The sequence below is a fragment of the Camarhynchus parvulus genome, chromosome 3 (genome assembly GCF_901933205.1).
Source record: "Camarhynchus parvulus chromosome 3, STF_HiC, whole genome shotgun sequence".
Classification (NCBI taxonomy): domain Eukaryota; kingdom Metazoa; phylum Chordata; class Aves; order Passeriformes; family Thraupidae; genus Camarhynchus; species Camarhynchus parvulus.
In genome coordinates this window covers 92,225,118-92,245,988 of record NC_044573.1, presented here as the reverse complement: position 1 = coordinate 92,245,988, position 20,871 = coordinate 92,225,118, and the positions used below count along the sequence as shown (strand labels likewise).

Sequence of the window (20,871 nt, the reverse complement as noted above, 5' to 3'; positions counted from 1 at the left end):
TAGTAGGGTATCTTTCTTTTTATCTGTGCCTTTACTTTTACTCCTAATATCTTTTAAAGTTTTTTCTTTTGGGTTTTTTTGGTGGGGGTGTTTGTTTGGGGGCTTTTTTTGTTTGGTTTGGTTTTTCTGTTTTGTGGTTGTTTTGTTTGGTTGGTTGTTCAGTTGGACAGGGTTTTTTACTCTAGCACCTAATGATATTCTATGATCCTTTTAGCTTGTCTCATCAATTGCTTGCATGACAATATTTACCTTACCTTCAGTTCCATTCATTGCCACCTGTTCTACTTCCTACATATAGATTATTTAATGTTTTACCAGTGCTTTCACATTTTCTTTTAATAAGTCACTTTTACATGAGCACACTTTTCCATTTCCAACATTGGTATTTGGAAAATTCAGCTGTTGCATCAGCAACTTACATGGAAAAACAGTGACTTCTGTAGTTTGTCATCTTTAAGATAAAGTTATGGGTATTTCTAAAAGACAATTAAATTCACTTTTTTGGAATTTCCAGATCAAGCAGTGTGGTCTGTTTGGCCCTTTCTTGACTTAAAAGTCAGGCTATAGAAAAACTTCATAAACATGATTTAATACTTTCAGATACTTTACAATTCTTTCTTTCATTAAGAACTTGGAATTATTTTTTAATAGAGTCAGAATTACTTCTCTGTTTTGTTTTATTTTTTTTGGTGTTTCTTTGCTGTAAGAACTTTAAGTAAAAATATTTGTTCAGAAAAATCTGAATTTGTTCATTTAGTTTGGTTTTACCCATTCTTTCCAACCCTTCAAGGGCAGTGCTGTAAAAATGCCACTGAATGGATATTAATTTCAAATTAGGAAGGTTATGTATTATGTCATAAGATATGAGTACAGCAAAAAGAAAGCCTTTGAGAATTGATTTCTAAGTAAGAAAGGGTTTTTTTTACTTATTTTTTATTCTATGGACTGTGTAAAATTTCAGCCTTCTGCAGTCTGATACGCATACAAAAATAGAAACAATAAAGCCTGTCACAAACTTAAGGAGATGTTACACCTAATACGCAACCAAGCTGTGTCTCTTGTAAATTCTAAAAGTACCTGATTTCTTACCACCTAACTGTTTCTGGTGCTTAATTTGTGGGCCTGCTTGTACATAATATTTGAGACTGAGCAGTAGATGTGTTTTCCTGTTTAGGGTGCACTGCTCAAAGTGTGCTTGGCTTTTTGCTGTCAGCCAGTTTTTGCTGTCTTTCTCAAATCTTTTTGCAACTCCGTCAGCTTTGGATTATTAATAATTTTTCCCTACTATTTCACTATACAGTTTGCTTTAAGACATGATTTTTCTAGTTTTAGAACTTCATACTTTTCATTGACTACTTTTGGAAGCCAAACTGCTATTCATTTAATTTTTACTAAATATTCATATTTGTAAGAAAATGAGACAGCAGGAAACATCATGAGACATCATTTTGATTTTAAAACCCCAACAGGTATTGTTTGTACTGTTAGTTAAAGAAAAGGGTTCATCTTAGATTTTGTTTTTCTGTGCATCTCACCTGCAGTATTGCAGTTTGCAAACCCTAAGTGGTTTACACAGTAAAGTACCTAAACCATTTATTTCAAGTTGGAAATGGGAAGGAGATTTGTCCTTTAAATGAAATCAGTACATAGAAGTGCTCCTGATGTCTCATTTCTTACAAAGAATTACTTTTTTGTAAAGAGATAGATTTCTACAGCCTACTTGCTGACTTAGACTAACAGATTGTGCTGTTCTTCACAGCTTGCTATATTCTTTACCATACCACTTACATAACATACACATTTGATAAATAAGAACAGTAAAACCAGTCTGGGAATAAATAGGAAAAACACTTGTGTCATTGTGTCGCCTTCCACAGCACTTGGACAACATGAGTTAGCAGCACAGGATGTCTCCTGTTAGACACATTACATTTTTCAGTGTCCTGATCCCAGCCACGACAGGAGTAGGAGGTTATTCTATACCACCTCATGTCATTGCCAGGGGCAAAAGGAAGGGCATGTCTTCTGAGGAGAAAGGGGTTCCCTCCTATAGCCAGGATGTGGGGAGGGAGCAGTTATGTAATGATGTTCCCCTTTTTCTTGTCCATTCTGTCATTAGTATTGTTGCTGTTACTGTTCATTTTCTTATCTCCTCGCTATTTCCAGTAAATTTCTCTTATCTCGACCCATGATCTTTAGCATTTGTGCCTCCAGTTCTCCTCTCCAGCCCTCCAAAGGGGAGGGGTAGAGGGGCAGCAAGTGGCAGCGTGGTTTCAGTGGGAGCACTAAATTGGAGAATACCATTCTAAACCAGGACTCCCAATTTTTCTATTTCAGTTTCTCGCCAAAACTATCCTTAAGTATTGTGTTATGCTAATTTTCTTATAGATAATTTGTATTTTGTATTTGTATTGCATTTTCTCCTCTTTCATTTGCCTTTGAACCATGTTAACATCCACTCATTCTTAAAACAGATTATGAATTTGCATGAGTCTCTTAATCATCTGTGTCAGTATGCTCTAATCCTGTTACTATCATGCTATATCTTTCTAAAATAATTTTGAGCTTGATTGTCTCTGTAATGAATACTGCAGTTGCTGGACTAATCCTTGTACACGAAACAGTTAACTTCTCTTTAAAAACAAATAGCAAAGAAATACTTTCAGACATGCACAAAGTCAAAATAAATCTAAAAAATGTTCCTGTGTTCCTACAAAATTATTCCCACCACTCAATGACTGTCTTCTCAAATGCTTTTAATATAAATGCAAGGAGAGCATTTCAAAACACGAGTATTATAAAAGCAGTAGAAGGGCAATTACAATCTGTGTGGAATACTAATGTGCTACTTAGTGTGAAGTAGGCCTGTGTTGCAAGTTCAATTTATAGGTGAGCCAATGTAGATTGTTTTCAATATGAAGTATGACAGGCAGTGATATTAATAAAAACTTGTTGCACATATTGCCACCACTTATTATGCAATTAAGTACAGTTCTAAATCCTAAGATAAATCATACTGCATGCAAGACCAGCAAATTAAAAACCACTCCAAGTATTTTGTCATTATTCTTAAATCAATTAAGGTAGCAAGGTGGTGCTAGCTATTGTAAATTTAAATTTTCAAGATTGTGGTTACTGTAATTTTTATTCATTAATATAATGAATGATTATTTTGTTTAACCCTCAAGAGCTAGTTCTTTAATGTTATTAACTGAGCACAGAAAAAAGGGTTATAGCTATTGTTCCAATGCAGAGCAACTGTTCTGAAATATTTATTAAGGTTGTAAGAGAAACAAGTAAAGATATAAATGATGAGTGGCAGCAAAATTGGTCATGTGATAATGTTTTTTCAGAAACTACGTAATGGACTAGAGAGAGTTTCGGCTAAACGCAGCATATTTAGAGACTTGTAAAATCCTTGATTCTGAGAGAACAAAAGATTATGACTTAAAGAGTGAACAGGTGAGAGTAACAACAGAAGTATATAAACCAGGGTATGGTATAAAGAGAAACTGAGTATTTTTCCTGCCCTTTATCATTGTGCAAGAACTAAATTGAAATTTGAAGGTAAGAAAAATCCCTGCATCGGGTAGACACCTTTGTTCGAAGTTAATATCTAGTATATTTTCTTTCCTGATCTTCAGATCCTACACAAGAACATTCTAGCTACATTCTCTGTGTGAATATTCCATAAAAATTCTTGTTGAACTAATTCTCTGTAATCTTTCTTCCTAATTCACCTCTTATCTGTTGATAAAAGCCACCTTTTGGCTGTTGATATTACTGCAGATGTGCTTCTCTCTAAGGCAGAATTTTCAGCTAATACTTTGTGCTTCTCTGAGGATCCACATCTAGTGCATCCTAAAGACTGAATTAGAAGAGTAAATTCTGGAAGTACTGAGGTTCTAACGTATATCTTGTTCTCAGAAACTGTTAGAGGATGCTGCAATTTTAAAAAGGAGTCCTAAATGTACTAAAGAATTAAAAAGTGGATTTTTTTTTTTGAAAAATAGTTGGTGTTTCTGGATGTTTCCAAAACGGTTTTGGTTTTTAAGAAGGAGAATGGGGTACCCGTTGGCAAGGATAGGATGATCAGATCATTTCCATCATCACAATAGTCTCCCACCTTTGAAAGAAGCAATGCATGTGGATTAGCCACTTGATCTGTTAAGCCTGTTTTTTCCTTTTTTGGTACAAATGTGATGAGAAAACATTGGTTTAAGAATGTTTTATTGACTGTCTGAATCTCCCAATTCTTACAGTCTTGCTAATCGCCAAATATAGTTTAACTTTTTTGCTGCAGTTTTGCTTGACTAAAAGGCAGTGTCTTAAGTCAGGCAGTATGAACTTAATGTTCAAACAGAGCTGTGAAATGAAAGATATTTGTCCCAAACAATGATGATTTCCAACTGATGAGTGAAGGCAGCAAGCTGACTTTTTAGGATCTACTACCTTTTTTCAGTGTTAAGGAAAAAAATTCGTGAAGTTTTGCACAATTTCTGCTATTAGTAGCAGCTCTGTCATTCACCTCTAATGAAGCCAAAGAAAGGCAGCAAAAGGCATTGACTTTATCCAGAAGAAGGTCTTTAGTTTCATGTTTCAGCACCAGCAGGAGATGCATATATTGTGTCTGGCATCACTTCATTATTACTATTTAAGATTTTGGTGTATCAGAAGAGCTACCTTTGGAATTGCTTGAATTCTTTCAGACAACCTCAGGCTACACCAGCTGGCTTGGGGATTTGGTAGTATTTCAAAGCTCCCATTCTTCAGACTTGTTATGCTCCTCTTGATGACACAACTGACTTCCTTTTGTGAGCTCTGATTTCCCACAAGCATGGGATTCTGCCTCCTTCCTTTTTTCAGTTGTTTACTAAGTGAGAGCATAGGAGAAGCAACACAAATCCTTCTAGAAAATTAGTTGTCATCTTCATGAAAGTAATGAGGGGGTATTGTACTGTTCAGCATGTGTATACTCTGTATGCTTCTGGGATGAGCCTACGTGGTATTTCCCAGGTTAATCCCTGAGGCCTTTCAGCCTGCAATTCATTCTGATTTGATCATAAGATCACTGTACATCCATGTCTAGAATGCTTCCTTTTTTTCACCAGATGTTGGCCAGAATATCTCTCTGTTTACAAGGCTATTTTAAATCTGGCAAAGTCATAAAAATCTCCAGTTTCAACCTGTGTAATTAATAGATACATTAAACAAAAACAAAGTAAAACCAACAAAAAAACCCAAACCAACCAAACAGCCAAAACCAAAAAAATCAACATAGGTTGATTTACTTTTCATTTCATTTGGGTGAAGGAGGTTTGTTGATATTTCTGTGGCTGCATGGGAACAAGTGGAATATAAATGTGTATGAAAGTTAATTTCTAGGCATTAGACCAGAAGTATAACATTGGAATTGAGAAGTTGCAGTGATTTGCATCATCACCTTCTCTAGCTAGTTATTAAGGTGCTTATGCAAATTTAAGTTCTGCCTAAACTGCCCTCCCTCAACAGGCAGACCAATGTTTTTGTAATGTCTTCAAGAGTTTTTCTTCCAAGATTTATTCATTCATCATATAGATGTTATAGGCAGCAGTGGTTGTGTTGAGATTCCCTGTCAAGCAAGGTGTTGTACAGTTTTCATAAGGAGTACCTTCAAGTTTGAGTCTCTATGCTTACCTAAAAAAATGCCTTTCCCTATGGTCATCTACCTTTAGCTAAATCATTCTTTCAAATGGTAGAGTAGATGAAGTATTTTTTTTCACTAAAGATTTTAGAACCATATTAAGATCCCTTGCCTTAATGACAGTTACTTTTCAGAGGAATCCAGTTCTGTGCATCATACTTAGTGGGGCTATACTTCTTCACTGTCCCATATGTACAGCCAGAGTTGGGTCTGCTTAAATAATGGTGTTACCATCACCCACAGGACAGCCTAGTTTCAGAAAAATTCTATAAGATACCTACTCTCACATTGCAGTAGACTCAAGAGACCTAATACATTCCTCTTATTATTTATTATTTTTTCCAATTTTGACTATAATCCCTTATTTTGAGAATTGCATTTACTCTATATCTTTGTGTGTACATTTGTGTTATCACAGCCAGAAGTGGTTCCATTTAATTTTAAATGTTTTCACCTGGAATTGCTGTTAACTTTACCCCTTTCAAGGAATGATGGTCATTAAGATCTTTCACAACAGGTTAAGTTTTCTTCTGATCCTAAAAACAAGTGCAAGTTCCTATAAATGGAAAGAAGGTTCTTCAGCTAAGATTTTTGCTTTTTTTTTTTGTAAAAGACAGTGGAATTAAAATGAAGATACTAAGTTCTTTCATATGCACATGAGTATTTGAGTTGATAATTCTGATAGAATCTGACATTCAAAAACTGGGTTGGAAAAAAAACCTCAAAATGTATTTTCTTCTTGTTGCTAAATCCGGTGTCACTTGGGGGCAGAAGTGTTTGAAAGAAATCATAGGTCATATTTTATTCTGGAAAGAGAATATGGCAGTTAAAAAGGTTCATGGCCAAGTAAAGTAACAGACAGAGTAGCAATGGTTCAATGTTGACCTTGCTGAACACTAGACTAAGATCCCACTGAGGGAACAGTAGGTGGAAGGAGCCTAATTAACCCTTTAGGGTGAAGAAAGTCAAAGTGTTTAAATTCTTATTGTCCAGAGGATTGAGAACCAAAAAGAACATTTAATGAGCTATAGTACTATATGGTAATAATCTGATTTTCTCCCTCTCCAATAGGGAATATAAAATACAGAGTATTAAGGAAGAGAGATGGAACTGGGACAAAACCAAATGAGAAATTTTTACATTTCAGACTGGAAAGCTTAAAAGCTTTACTAAATAAATGCCTATGTGTCCATATGGCGTAGAAGAACCTTAATTCAATTTAAATGAGTTAAATTCAGTAGCAGAAACAGTCAGAGCATGAGTTCCCTATTGGCTAACTCGCTGTCATTGGGGAATCTTGAAGGAATTAATTGCATGACTACCTTAGAGCCATAAAAATTTAGCAGTATTCTCTTTCTTATTTGTTCACTCTGCAAGTTGCTGTATTATCCCAGAAGTTTTCCCTGTGCGTAGATATTCTCCACAAAAGCACAAGAATAGTGACTTTTTTTTTTATAAAATAAGTTTGAGCATTAAAGTAGGAGGGTTTCGTTATACTGCAGCTGATGTCTTTCACTCATTTGTAATGCTACAGTTGCTATGCCTGATATAGTCCAGACCTTCTAAAAACTAGAAATTTGCTAGGAGTCAGTTACAGCATACCAAAGATGATCTATGTACCTCAATTCTGACAGGATTTGATTTTGTTTCTTCTCTCCTCTTTAAATGAGTCAGTCTCTAATGATTTTCTGTCATGTTTTTGTTAATGTATTCCTGCAGTCATCTGAAATAATTTTGAAGAGCTAGGTGGCCTGTGTGTTTAGTATGACTTGTTAATATGATCTTTTAATATCTTTCACAGCGATTTAAACCTTGTTTGATAAATTAAGCAATTATGTTAAATTGCATTAAATTAACAGCAAAAAGGAAAGAATTGTATTCCTTAAGGCACTTAAAAAGCTTTGCTAAATTCTTGTATGTATTGCCTACTGGTAGTTATTACCTGATTGTAAATAATGTGGGGCATAAAATAACTAGGTATTTTGAATTCTTCCATCTGGTCCACAGTTAGGAACATGCTTTATTTCTTGTTCCAGATCATTTAATTAAAAAAAAAATAACCTGTCCCAAACTGAAGCTTAGCTGTCTTTTTGAAAGGCTAGTCATCCTCTGAAATGTTAAAATTTTCCTAATCTTTTCAGGCCAATATTTTAATAAACACCATGCTATATCTAACATTGCATTCTGATGCACAGTACTCCTGACAAGTGTGCTGGCAGCTACAGAAAGACCAGAGTTCTCTCTGAGAATATTTACTGAATGTAGATTATATTAATTGTGGTAGGATGATGCTATTTTTTGTTTTACACAAAAGGTCATGTGCTGTCTTAATGGTGGTGAGGATTAGGGACGGTTTTCTGTAACCTCCTTGAAACTCTATTAAGACTTGAAATTGTTTAGGTAAATATCATATCCTAATTGCATTTTTAAACTCGGCTTTCCATTGAAGCAACTTGCAGAGTTTTACATAGTGCTAATTATTTCACTAGTCCAGTCCACTTCAAAACATCCATGGTTTTGTAGTGAATATAAGGAGATTTGAGTCTTTTTCTTCAGGCTGAAGAGTTGCTTATTTTCCACTCTTCCATTTTTCCCCCCAACACCATGTTCTTATGGGAAGTTCAAATTTAAATTTAAAAAAATTTGTATTTTGTCCAGATTTCAAAATCAGAGACATGGCCCAGACTCATGGTCATGCCAGTGGGACATTTGTCTTCTATTTTCTAGAGATGGGGGATGGAAAAAATAGAGAAAAGCCAAAAGGATGGTGATGGGAGTACAGCATGGAAAGGAATGGTAGAGCAGTTTGTAGCTGCTAAGGAAGACAAGAGAGGTTTTCAGGTGCAATTCATGTAATATTATCTTTAGTTCAGGCCATCAGAGGAAATCACAGCCTTAGCTGAAAGGTGGATTTCAACTCCTTTTTTTCCAAAAAACTAGAGCTAGGTTATCTTTAAGGTCCCTTCCAACCCAAGTCATTCTAAAATTCAGTTCCAACAAGTGCAAGTATGTTCTTGACTTCCAGTGGCATCCCTGACATGCTGTTCTTTTGCTGCCATTGTTTATGTTACTCTCTGGTGTTATTCTGGTTTTCTTCAATACTATGACATTTCTTTATGCAGCTGTCATACCACATCCACATGAATGACAATGTGTTTCTGGAAACTTTAGCTTACTCGCTGTTATCAGGGTCCCATAAGGGCCCCTACAGGTACATTTATGTCAGCTTTCTGTAACAGATCCACCAGACACCTCAGTCATTTACCTAAAACACTGTCTTCTAGGTTTTTCAAGTCAGGTGTTGTTTCAGTGGGCTTCATGCAGATCCTTTTTGACTTTGAATGTACTTTGAGCTCAAGTTGGGTTGGTTTTCCTCTGGTTGTAATTTTTTCCAGAATTAATGCTTCTGATTCAAATTTAATTGCCTTAAACTTCTATAATATTTCTGTAGTTTGGTTGTAATCGCCTCCTTTTGGGTGACTCAGTGCAAAAGAGTGCTCTTCTGCTCAATTTTAGCTTTTTTTTTTCCTTAAATATTTGTCTTAGCAAAGCCATTTGATAAAATCATCTATATTTTTGCTAGGGTATTCAGCTCTAATGCATCCAATTCAATCTCAGAACATTATCCTTCGAACAGGTTCTGTGAAGAATAAAAAGTCTGTAGTTCCCCACTACTTTTCAGTTCTTGCTTTATAGTTTTATATAAAGCTATAGTATTACTGAGCGGTGTTAAAGTTTTGGCATAAGAAATTATACCAGAGCAAAAAATCACATGCTTCTCTTGCCATATGTAAATATTCCTGAATTTTCTTCAGCTTTCCTCTAGGTCATTTCAAGCCCTTCCATTCCCAGATTCCTTTCTTGATAGTATCCTTCTAGCACAAGGAATGATGCCTGCTCTAAACCACACCATGCTCGCTGAAAATAGTAGTGTTGTACATCCCAATTTTGGCTTGACTCTGCACTCTTTAGTCAAGGCCAGTTGTACCTTTGTCAGCCTACATGTCTGAGATTTACAGAGTCATCCAGGTGACAGGTTTGCCATGTAGAAACTCTGACTCTCATAGCAAACTTTCCCCAGACTGCTTTGAATGGGAGTCAGACTACTCTGGTTTTATGAAAAGGAAGCCCTTGGACTTGGTATGACCTAGTAAGTTTCACTATTTAATAGAACTCAGAGTATGGAACTTTCTTCAATAATTCTTTCATTATTTGTTTTACCTGATATCATAAATTTTAGAATTATAAACATTTCCCTGTAGATAATCATTCCTGTGTATTTCTTATATTTTCTTCTTCAAAGCTAGAAAAACTAGTTGGCTTCTGATAGTCAATTTAGAATTTAATCCCTTTCAAGTTTACTCTGCTTTTTTTGTGTTCTGTCAGGATGCTGGAATTTTCACACTAGTTACAGAAGATTTTCAGTTTCAAAAGGATCTTTCTCAGTGTAACTGTCTTTAGCCTTACTGCTGGCTTGCTGAACTTTATCTTGCACTGCATATCACTGCTTTCCAGCATCATGACACTCGCACATTCTAAACTGCTGCTCTGGAGCTCTTAAAAGCCTGTCTTTTTACACTACTGCACTGCTAAAGCAGCTGAAACAAACAAACAAACAAACAAATTTTAAAAAGTAAAATTGTCTAGACAACTTCTCTTTTTGGATCTTTCCAGAAGAGTCTACCAGATAATTAAAGGAAAAGTAAAATGTAAAAGCAAAACCATATTTGCTTACAGTCATACCCATCTGGTTTCTGTAAAGCCAAAAAAGATTGTAGATAGCAATCTGTTCCATTTTCCATTTTATGTTTTTCATCAAAAGGTCTAATTCCTTCCAAAATTAAGTTTTGATGCATGTATGCAAACTTTTAGAGACAGTGTGGTGTTCTCATGATTTCATGACATTTTATATTTTATTTGCTTTTCAATTAAATATGTTGAATCTCCAATTTCTCACATCTTTAAGCTGTATAAGCAATATTTTCATGTTGTTAAATTTGATTAACCCACTCAAGATTTATTCTACATATATATTCCACATAGTTTTAATACAATAAATAAGAAAAACAGCGCTGCTTGTTAACCTTGTCAAATGTTTATGAAATTATATCTTGAGTCTTCCATATCTTCCATGTCTCTTGAGTTTTACTGTTAAAGTTTGGAAGACTCTCGTGGTATTCTCTGAAAATTCAGTGATTGTTATATGATTTGTTGACATAATTGTAGTGGAATATGGGTGTTTAAAACACATGGCAGAATCACTGAAAAACCATTGTTGTTTCAGTTATATCTATATGTCAGTATATATCTATTATATCTATTAATCCATTTTAGGAGAATAGTTTGAGGAAACATATATATGTGAAATATAAACACTTTCCTAAAGACTTTTTATCTATACAGTAAATACAAGATTTTTTCTAAAACAAGAGGAAAGATAAATAGATAGCTAAAACACTTCTTCCTAAATCAAAGTTTGGTTTAATATTAGGTTAAATATTGCCTTGAACAGTAATAGAATATTAAGCCTCTAATTATGGAAGATGAAAAAGAACTGCATAATAAGAAGGAAACTTGTCGTCTTTAGCAGTATCATTTTATTATCTATTAAAATTATACAGAGGCTTAGATTGCTTGTATGAAAGGGATTCAGAAGGCAGATGTCAACTTCTTTTTCTTAAAAACATTAAGCTTGTGTTCCAGCCAGGTTTGTTTTTCCTCACACAGGGCAATGCCTAGAATGACTCCTCTTGCTCCTTAAGTGTTTTGTTTTGTCTTGTTTTTTTCCTGGATTTTCTGTTTTCTTCTGCAGCAAACAAATACAAGCATCAAACACACATTTGTTCTCAGTTAGTCCAAAACCACCTAGGTTTGCTTATGTTTGGGCTGTTTTTCTTTAAGATTTTGAACCTGGAGTGGTGAATTCTCTCTGGCTTTGGAGCAAGGACTGATCTGATTGAAAATGAAGGGGGATGGAGGTAGAGCCACTGGTTGTAAGCTTTTAGGGCTGCAAACTAAAAAAGGAAGATTTTCTTCTCTTAAGTAACTTACTTCAGGTAGAGGGTGGGCCAGAAAATTAAACTGAGATAGAAAAACATGGAAATGGCCATTCTGCCTCTCACTGTGCTTACCAGAGATGTTCAGAAGAATTTGGAGATGTTTTCAAGAACATTCTCCCAGTATCCAGCTATTTGTGATATTCCAGGTGAAGAGTGATTGATTGAGCGTATATGTGGATTTCACTGTCATACAACTGTTTACTTTTCTTTCACCCCATACAAGCTTTCAGCTTTCACAGTGTCCTGTGGCAAGCAATTTAAGGGCATGTTCTGTGACAGCCTTCTGCCTTGGTTTGTTCTTGGACCAACCATCTGCCACTTGCTAGGTTCAGTTGATTCTTTCCAGCCCTAGCATTGGAAGAGATAATTTTAGGAAGTCAAGTTCTATGTGAGACAAAGTCATCATGCTTTTAGGAAAAAAAAAGCTTTATGAGATGAAAAACATGTTGAAAAACTTCTTTTCAAAAATTAATGAATTATGATTCAGTACAAATAAATGTGTATCTTGCATTACTGTCAGGGTTGCCTGCCCAGTGCTAGAGTCACTAAAGCAAAGTGATCGCTATTTATTTTCAGAGCTTCTTCTGCATTTTCTAAAATAGGTAAACTATCAAATCTCTGAAACTAATGTAGCTGTATTTTTCAGCATTCCATTGCTTTCTGATGTGATTTTAATTAATGGAGGAATTTTTATTATTGCTATTATTCAAAACTTAATCTTATTACCTTCATGTCCTATTATGTTTAAAAATTTTATATATATGATGTTTCTTTGCAAGACTTGCTTAGAGCACTGTCCTTGCTGTACTTACAACACTTCTTGCAGGACAGAACTTAATTTCTTATGTCAACAAACAGCGTCTATTATTTCAAATATGGGTATTCCATGTAGTACTCTTACACTTGTAAGTAGGCAAGTCCTCCAAAAACACAAACCACAAAAAAGCCCTTTCTCTAATACTAAAGTTCATAACTGAGGAATTTTATTAATTGTTTTGTTGATTGCTTTCTCCTGATAGAGACTTTACGTGGGATAGTCTGACCTATAATTTCATTTTCAAGTTAGAAATATTCTTGAGTAGCCCATTTGATTTGGAAGGACTCACACAATAACAAGATATATTCACAATCTTTATTTCAGTTTATTTTCTGAAAAAAAAATATAAAACCAAAATCAAACCAACCTATTTCACATGCTTCAATTTGTGAAGAATTAATTTTTATAGTTTTAGAATAAATTTCAAAATAACATGTGTGAGAAGTCAGATTTGAAGTATATGCCTTGTAGATTGGAATAAAATCTGTTTATAAGTTCCCATTATCCTAAGAAGGTTCACAGATTTGTACTTTTTGGCTGTTCTTTCCAAATGAGATAGCTTTGTGACTTATATTTTATCTTTCTTTAATTGGATAAAGGGAATTAAAATTTGGGTTTTAAAGCTTTCCATGTCTGTGTTATGTTACTTGCAAGGCAATTGTGATTCTTACTCCAAAATGGAAACATCAGTGCTCTGCTGCTGAAATATTTAACTTTTTACAATTTGTTGTGGAAATTGTATTACTAGATAAGAATAATATTGCTGAAGATGTCTTGGGAATTTCTTGTAATTCAGTGTGTCACACTAAGGGCTAGTAACAGATGACCCTGCTAAGTGATGTGTGGAAGAGGCATGATGCAGAGATGCTTCAGGAATATAAGTATCTTCCACTTGGGAGACAGCAAAGACAATAAACACTTTAAATTCTATCAAAAGTATTTTCCAGGGTATGCCATGTAATTATGTCTGGACAGATACTATTTTTGCAAGATTCTTACTATTGCTTCTTGAAACCTCTCTTGCATGAGGCTGTTCAGGCCTTCTAAAGTGAAGGACTAGTGACTTACTCAGGACTAGTGACTGCACATGCTGTAGATTAAATTGTTCTAAGAATTTAGCTGATGGTCTCTCCTCTTGAATTTCACTGTTAAAAATGTTGGTAATTCCTTGACCCTTTCTGCAGTCACATTTGATCTTGATCTGCAAGCAGAATAGTTGAAACTTAGGGGTCTACTTGAGAATAAAGGGATAGATACTCAACATGAGTAAAGACAGAAATAGAATTTCAGAACCCATGGAATAAAAGATGAAAATATTTTGAAAATTTGGTCTGTGAGAGTATAAATTTAAATAAGGGATTTCACATTATATGAATTTTGCTTGAGATACTGAAAGAGTTCATATATTGGTTTGAATTTACTTGGCAAGTGAATAATTGACATGGTTATGAGGATTATGATTGTCGGGAGGGTTGTTCAGGAGATATGTGTTTCAAATCACAAAACAAGCTCCTAAAGAGACATGCTAATCAGCTAAAAACTACCCTTTATCTTAACTCAGTAGTACTAGAAATAGAACAAAAATATTTCTACTAAAGACTTTCATGCACGCCTGCCTTAAATATTTTAGAGATATTTATGTTATTATATATAATATATTCTTATATATTTGTGTTAATTTTATGTATGCTATTTATTATGTTATTTAAACACTAAACAACAATTATAGATAATCTCTTTTATCCTACTGTGATTTTGTATACTGCGGATATTGTTTGGTTTGTAAATTTTAATAATCAGAGGTTATTTACAGGTTTGCAGACCATCCACTTAAGAAGATTTCTGTCTTGTTTTGAAATTAAATGCCTACTATCCAAATGTTCTTAACTGTACTCTGAAAAATGTTTCTCTTGAATTTAGCACTTGAACACAACAATAAGTAACCTGGATAGGGATTTCTCAAAGGAAAACTGAAGGGCCAAGAACAGAATTCCCTGTGAGAATTAATCTTCTTTATTCATGAGAGTGTATTGACTTGAGAAAACAATTCAGTGATTCTTGAAACATATTTCTGTTAACCTCTGACCTAGACTGGCTGAATAGATTAAAGCAGTGTTGATTTTACTGAAAATTTAGGTTTTCACCATTCACTTTGTAAACACAAAATTTACCAAATGGTGACCATTTGTTGATAGGGTTTCCAGTCAGTTACTTTTTTCTTGTTTTTCATTATGGTCATTTAGAAACATTTTTTCTTAAAAGGTGATGCTGTCAAATATTGCTCCATTTAGGAACTTATAATTATATACTCATTAGAACTGTAGGCTTAAAATGCAGAAAACCATTTCAGTCTCCCTCCTATATGCAGGCATAGTGAGCACAGAAATAAGTTTTTAATTTAGGTGAGCATCAGTGACTGCATTTGGTATGTCACTTCCTTTTTCTTTAGTCTCAGTCACCTTCCTCTTAGTTCTGCATGGAGCATCCTCTCTTACCAGAAAGACAAGGCAGCAATAAAATGAAACAACAACAAAAAGAGTTGGGGTAATTGTCTACTAAACAGCACACCCAGGACTGTATGTCTCTAGAAACATGTAAACCAAACTCAGAGATTTTCTATCAGGCTTGCTCCTCTTCAAACATTTTCAAGTGGTTTGGGTAACTCCTGTGTTCCTGTGGGGCATCAAATTCCACTTGCTCTGTGCCTCGTGGCCCATGAATTTTAATTTTCTTGCCCAGAATTCAGTCTACATGTGTACTTGCCTTTAGTAGACAGCTGCAAGAAAGCAAGGGGCATTGGGGTGTTTTCTGAGATGGTGTTCATTGGTATGAGCTATGTCAAGAGAAGTGTATGCCCTTTGTTTCTACCTTCTCTGGAAAATTTCTAGGAGCTTTGGCTATATTTTCTTGCCAGAGGAGGGGACAGACAGGCCATGGGGGATTTTTCCTGGAAATGGCTTGATGGCAGATTTGGTTCTGTTCTATCCTTCATGCTCCTTAACTAAGTAGTCACAGCCCAGGAGCTGATGCTGCTGCAATTCCTGCTGCCTGTGCTTCCATTGGAAGGCAAAACTAGCCAAACTGTAACAGTTCCTATTGTGTATTTTGGTCTACCCTTTATGCTTCTCTGATAAATACACATGTAAAAGAGGAGAAACACTCCCTTTTACCACTTAATGTTCCAGTGGAATTTTACTTAGAATTTCTTGAAGCATAAAAAGACACTTTGCTAGCATGAAAAGTTATATCCCTGATGAATAGTAGAGGTTTGCCAAGAAACGGAACAGGCAAAACTTGCAAGATAAAAATTACAAGAAGCAAAACTGTAAGGATATGATGGATTGGGGAGATCTGGGCAGAATACTTTTCTGCTAAAATAACTATCTAGAAGTGTCAATTTTATTACTTTCTAAGCACTTTCCAGTTTGATTAAAGTTTATATTGGTATGTCAGTGTTTTATATAGGATTTTGTTGTGTAGAACTACTTGTTGAAACTTATATTTAAACTTGGTATTGCCATGGGACTTAAAAAGCCTAAATAGATGTTAGTTAATTATAGAGATAGAAAAGGAGGAAAGCTTTTGTCTCTAATCAAATGTAATGGTGCTTTGAAATTAATTTTAGTTGTTTTCATTTTGTCAGAAGTTTCAGCATTTAAATCTTCTGTTCTAAACCAAAAAAAAAGAAGTTTTCCCAAATTAGTACCATTCCTCCTAAATTCCAGAGAGTGTACAGGTGTTGCTGACACTTCTACATAAGCATCTGAGCTGCATGAAAGCAGTTGCCATGAACATACTCTCTTTATCTATTTTTTGTTTGCACTGGTAAAGTATTGTCTCTGTTCTGTACATACTTTGAGATGTAAAAGGAATAAAATTACTTGCTTCTACTCAGAAAGTGTCATCAGCCTTCTGGATTTGAAAATCTTAGGCCCAACAGACTGCATCATTGGAAATATGACTTGTGGCTGGTGATATAAGAATTGTAGAGTATTCCTTCAATTTCTTTTCTTGTTTTATATTGCTGTTACCAATGGCATTTGAATAAATTAAATAAATGTGCATAAACCATTAAGACAAGAAAACAAAAATATTCTAAGTACAATTAGGAAACAGTTTCCAAATCTGTTTACCAAGACTCCAAATCTGTCCAGTAAGACAGCAGCAGATTGGAATTTGATCTGGGGGCCCCGATCTGTTTGGTCTTTTTTGCAAAGAGGAGCTATTATAAAGGGCCAGGGACCTGGAACACAACAGTTTCTTTTAACATATTAGTACTGACTGTGATAGCATTATAATGAAGACAGAAAAGAGAACTTCTCCCCTGTTTTCAATTACGTGGTAAATAGGTGTCCATTTCCAGGTGGCCACCATGTAATGTACAAGAAACTTGGGGAATTGATTTCAACCAAACATTTTGATACTTCTTGCATTCTGAACTTGATGATGTGAATACAATTAGTTTTGAGTAGCAGATCATCAGATCCAGCTAGGAGATCCTTGTAACCCTTGTTTCCATCTTATGTAAAGCTCAATTTTATATAAATAATATTTTTAAAAATTATTTACCCTAAAATGTTTGTTTATATAAATTGATGAGGACTGGTCTCATAAAGTATAGTGACCAAAATCCATATTGTTTACCTGTCTGATTATCTTAAAATTGATTCTGAAAGACAGAGTTAGTGTTAAAATTAGTATTAAGATATTCTGGAATAGCAGCAGATATATATATACATATATGCAAATATATACATACGAGACTTGCTTTATAGGTGCACTCTCTGAACTTTCTGCTGTGTGCCCATACATGCACAGCTACCCATTCACACACATTGGTGGGAAGACTAATAGGCCTATTATCTAACTCTGCACCATTAGGGAACAATAAAGGCATCCCTTTACCAATTATGCAGCATAAATTTGTATGGGTAGTAGTTGCATCAGTCAATGCTACAGAAGACATCTAACAAAACAAACAGAGGCACATTTTGTTCAGATTATTAAATGGATTGGAAAGGTTAATGATAAGCCTTGAGCCAGAAAATGTTATAGACTGATTCCCCTCCCCACCCCCAGTTATATAATGCAATATTTCAAAGTGCATTTGTCTCCAGAAAAATAATTATCTCAAAAAATACTTTCTCCTTGCTATCATACTTACCCTTTCCCTTTAATATCAGTTCTGTGTGATTAAAGCAATTTTCCTTTACTGCAGTTGTATTTGTAGAGGAGACTAATTAGTTAACTCGTGGATACTATTATCTATAATCAGATAGTTTACTAAGCTGCAATTAGTTGCACCTTTTAAGACCCACTGAAAGTAACACAATTGCTTAACTGCTTGGAAGAGCCTGAGGTTATGGGAGTAAGTGAAGTGACATAATTTGCCTTTCTAAAGCATTTTATCTTGATTACTCATGTAAAAGGAGTGAATTTTCAAGATCAACACTTGAGAGGCAAACAAAGAATTTTTGCTTGTAATGTTGTATGTCTAATTTCCAAATTACAGGAACTAAGAGCATAGAACTTCCATTTATATGTCTACATAGTCATTTTTTTCTGAGCACAGTCACACTTTATCACTGTAAAGACTTCCAGGACATGGTACATCTGTGGTTCTAGTTTGGAGTGGGATGAATTACATGCTGAAGGATCCTGGGAACTACTCAGTTGCAAAAGCTCAGGCATCTAATAGCACACCTAAAGTACTCCTCCTGGCTTACTGCTGCTACCCTGGGACATGGGAAATGGCAGTAGACATCTACATTCAAACAGCTGTGGGCCACCCCTTGCTTCCCTCAGTCGGCTGAAACAGGAACAAAGCATAACTGTCCCAGCTTGTTGATGCCTGTGTTTGGTCAGATGACCCCTACACTGAAAATCTTAGGAGCAGACTTTGTAGGGCTTTAGAATCATCTGTTTCCTAGAAATTCAATAAATCATTAATAGCGCCTACTTTCACAACTTTGAAAGCTGTAGTTTAGTCAAATAAGCAAAGTAAATATATTTAGCTCCTTACTATTAGTTAACAGTTAAAACAATCAGTGTGAAGTCATGATTGTCCTAGAGTTGGGTGTTCAATATTTGAAGAAACAGACAGTCATATTACCTTTGATTTGGAAGGAGCTTTTCCCAAATTAGGCAGTTTGATAGGCAGAACTGAACTTTAGAAATATGGAAATACTTAATATACTTTTATTAAATAATGTAATGCTTTTTCATTTTTCACTGTCTGTTCTGATAAGAATGTCAACACTGAATTCTTAGCAGCAGCTTCTGAACTGTACATTTTTATTATCAGGGTCCAGGGAGACAATAGGAGTATGCAAGGCTAGGAATGATATGTTTGGATGATGAACCTATATTTCAAGATTTCTAGAAAACTCAGCAAAATTCTTTTTCTACATTGAGGCTTTGCAACAGGATGGCTGTGCTGTCTTAATTTTGTTTCTGAGGTGGGAGGCTACCTGAAAGCCATTACCCCAGAGTGCTTCAACACAGATTTTGGGCTTAATAACTGCTGTCTCAGAAAGCAAAATGAGCAACCTCTGAGCCAACTTCTTCCTCAGTTTTAGCTGGAGAAGGTAAAGTGCTGTCTTTTTCTTAGATTCTAGAATCGAATTCTTGGAATCAAAAAAACCCATTTTTTTTTGTGAAACCAATGACTGTATAATAGATTTCACACTTTGGAAAGTCTTACAGTGTGTAATCTAGACTGAGGAAAATGATTTGATGTCTTTTAATAGACCTATGTTGAAGCCATGACCCATCTGGCTTTGTACCACAGGTCTAAACAGTTCTTTAGATTTGCTAGAGCTATTGGTCCATTTTCTAATATATATAATTAATTTTCTAGCAGCTATGATTTTACCTTTCAGTTCTGTTCCTCTACCTACTGTAATTGCAGCTTTTTTCAGAGCAAGGTCATCTCAGATTATTGGTAGATTTTGCTGTTAAGGACACAAAATTTCATTCCGGAGAGACAATTCTTCAAGTGTTTTACCAGTTATTTCCTGTGTACAGAAAGCTTCTATGTAAATTTTCAGTTTCTAGATAAAGGACAGGTAAATTTATATTGATAAAGCTGTAAGAGTTCTAAAAAATTTTTAGTTTGGTCAGTGTCCTTGTTCCACCTTGACAAACTGAATATTCCACTTTAAGTGGCTCAGAACAGGCTTATGCATTTTCGATTGAGATTTTGGACTTTTAATTTGCTTTTTGGAGGTGTCACTTGAATAGATGACTGTCTATATTTAGGAGTAAAAAATTATTTTTTGCTTGTTATTTTATTTCTCAGAAATCCACCAATTCTAATTACATGCCCAAAACAAACAAAGCTGTTATTGTAGTTGTTTTTCTGTACATCACTATGGTATGTCACAGCCTGTGGATAATTGGGTAAAGCAAACTCTCTCATGAAGAGGAGGTTATGTTGACTTTTCATTTGGTAGCGTGATGCAGTCTTAGTTGTTTGACTGTTGCCACAAAAAGGAAAACATTTTTCAGAAGTAATCATACTGAATGTATAGGTGTACTGATAATATAAATAATACCGCAGATTTTAACAGTATTCCTTAAACTGTCATCTGAGATGTTAGGCTGCAGAAATGCTTTCACACTCTACTTATGTACTGATTTTTCTTTATTCCCAGGCCCAGTCTGTGTATGACATCGCCCAGTATGAGAATATTTTTCTTTTGTGCATGATTCTGGAACAACTTCTTCAAAATGAGACAGAAGAAAGTAACATTTCAAGCTCAGACTATGGAGGAGACGAAAAAATCAAATTTTTGAAGAATCTTGATCAAGTTATTCTTCATCTCTCAGATGAATTTCCTTTGTTTTCTTTATGTTTGTGGAGAGTGAGTGTTCTTTTGAACTCAGGTCAAATGCAAATTGATTAAAACAAGCAGCCTACTTTTTAACCATGCATTTCTTGTGGGATTGCAATGGAAAATTTTCGAGCTAGACAGTGATATTGTCCTTATTGAAAAACATTTACTTTAAACTACTATTCTATACTGCAGTTTCAGAGATAATGCAATTTATTTCCAATTCTGAATATAGAAAAAATGTAATAATCCAGGTGCCATTTTCAATAAATGCTGTTTCTTGTAATAGAAAAGAGTGTGTTGGTGTTTGTCCACATAGTGAAAGTGTAACAAAGAAAGTTGTTTCAGGTGCTGTTTGAAATAAACGCTATGAATTTTAAAGTACAGTCATAATATGTGTGTAGAGCTTCCAAGCTAGGAGACTAATGCCTCTCTTTTAAGAGTTTTGTAGCTTCTCTATGACTTAGAGACAGTGTC

The 20,871-nt window shown here is 34.9% G+C and overlaps 1 protein-coding gene across 1 annotated transcript in view; it reads left to right on the top strand.

Annotated features, from left to right (window-relative positions):
- The window catches only part of MEI4 (meiotic double-stranded break formation protein 4), a 69,764-nt gene extending 49,298 nt beyond the window's left edge, over positions 1-20,466 (top strand). Inside the window, exon 5 of the mRNA XM_030946299.1 lies at positions 20,215-20,466. Coding sequence (XP_030802159.1) covers positions 20,215-20,466 — 252 coding nt within the window. The remainder of the gene's footprint in view (positions 1-20,214) is intronic.
- Positions 20,467-20,871: the final 405 nt, after the last annotated feature.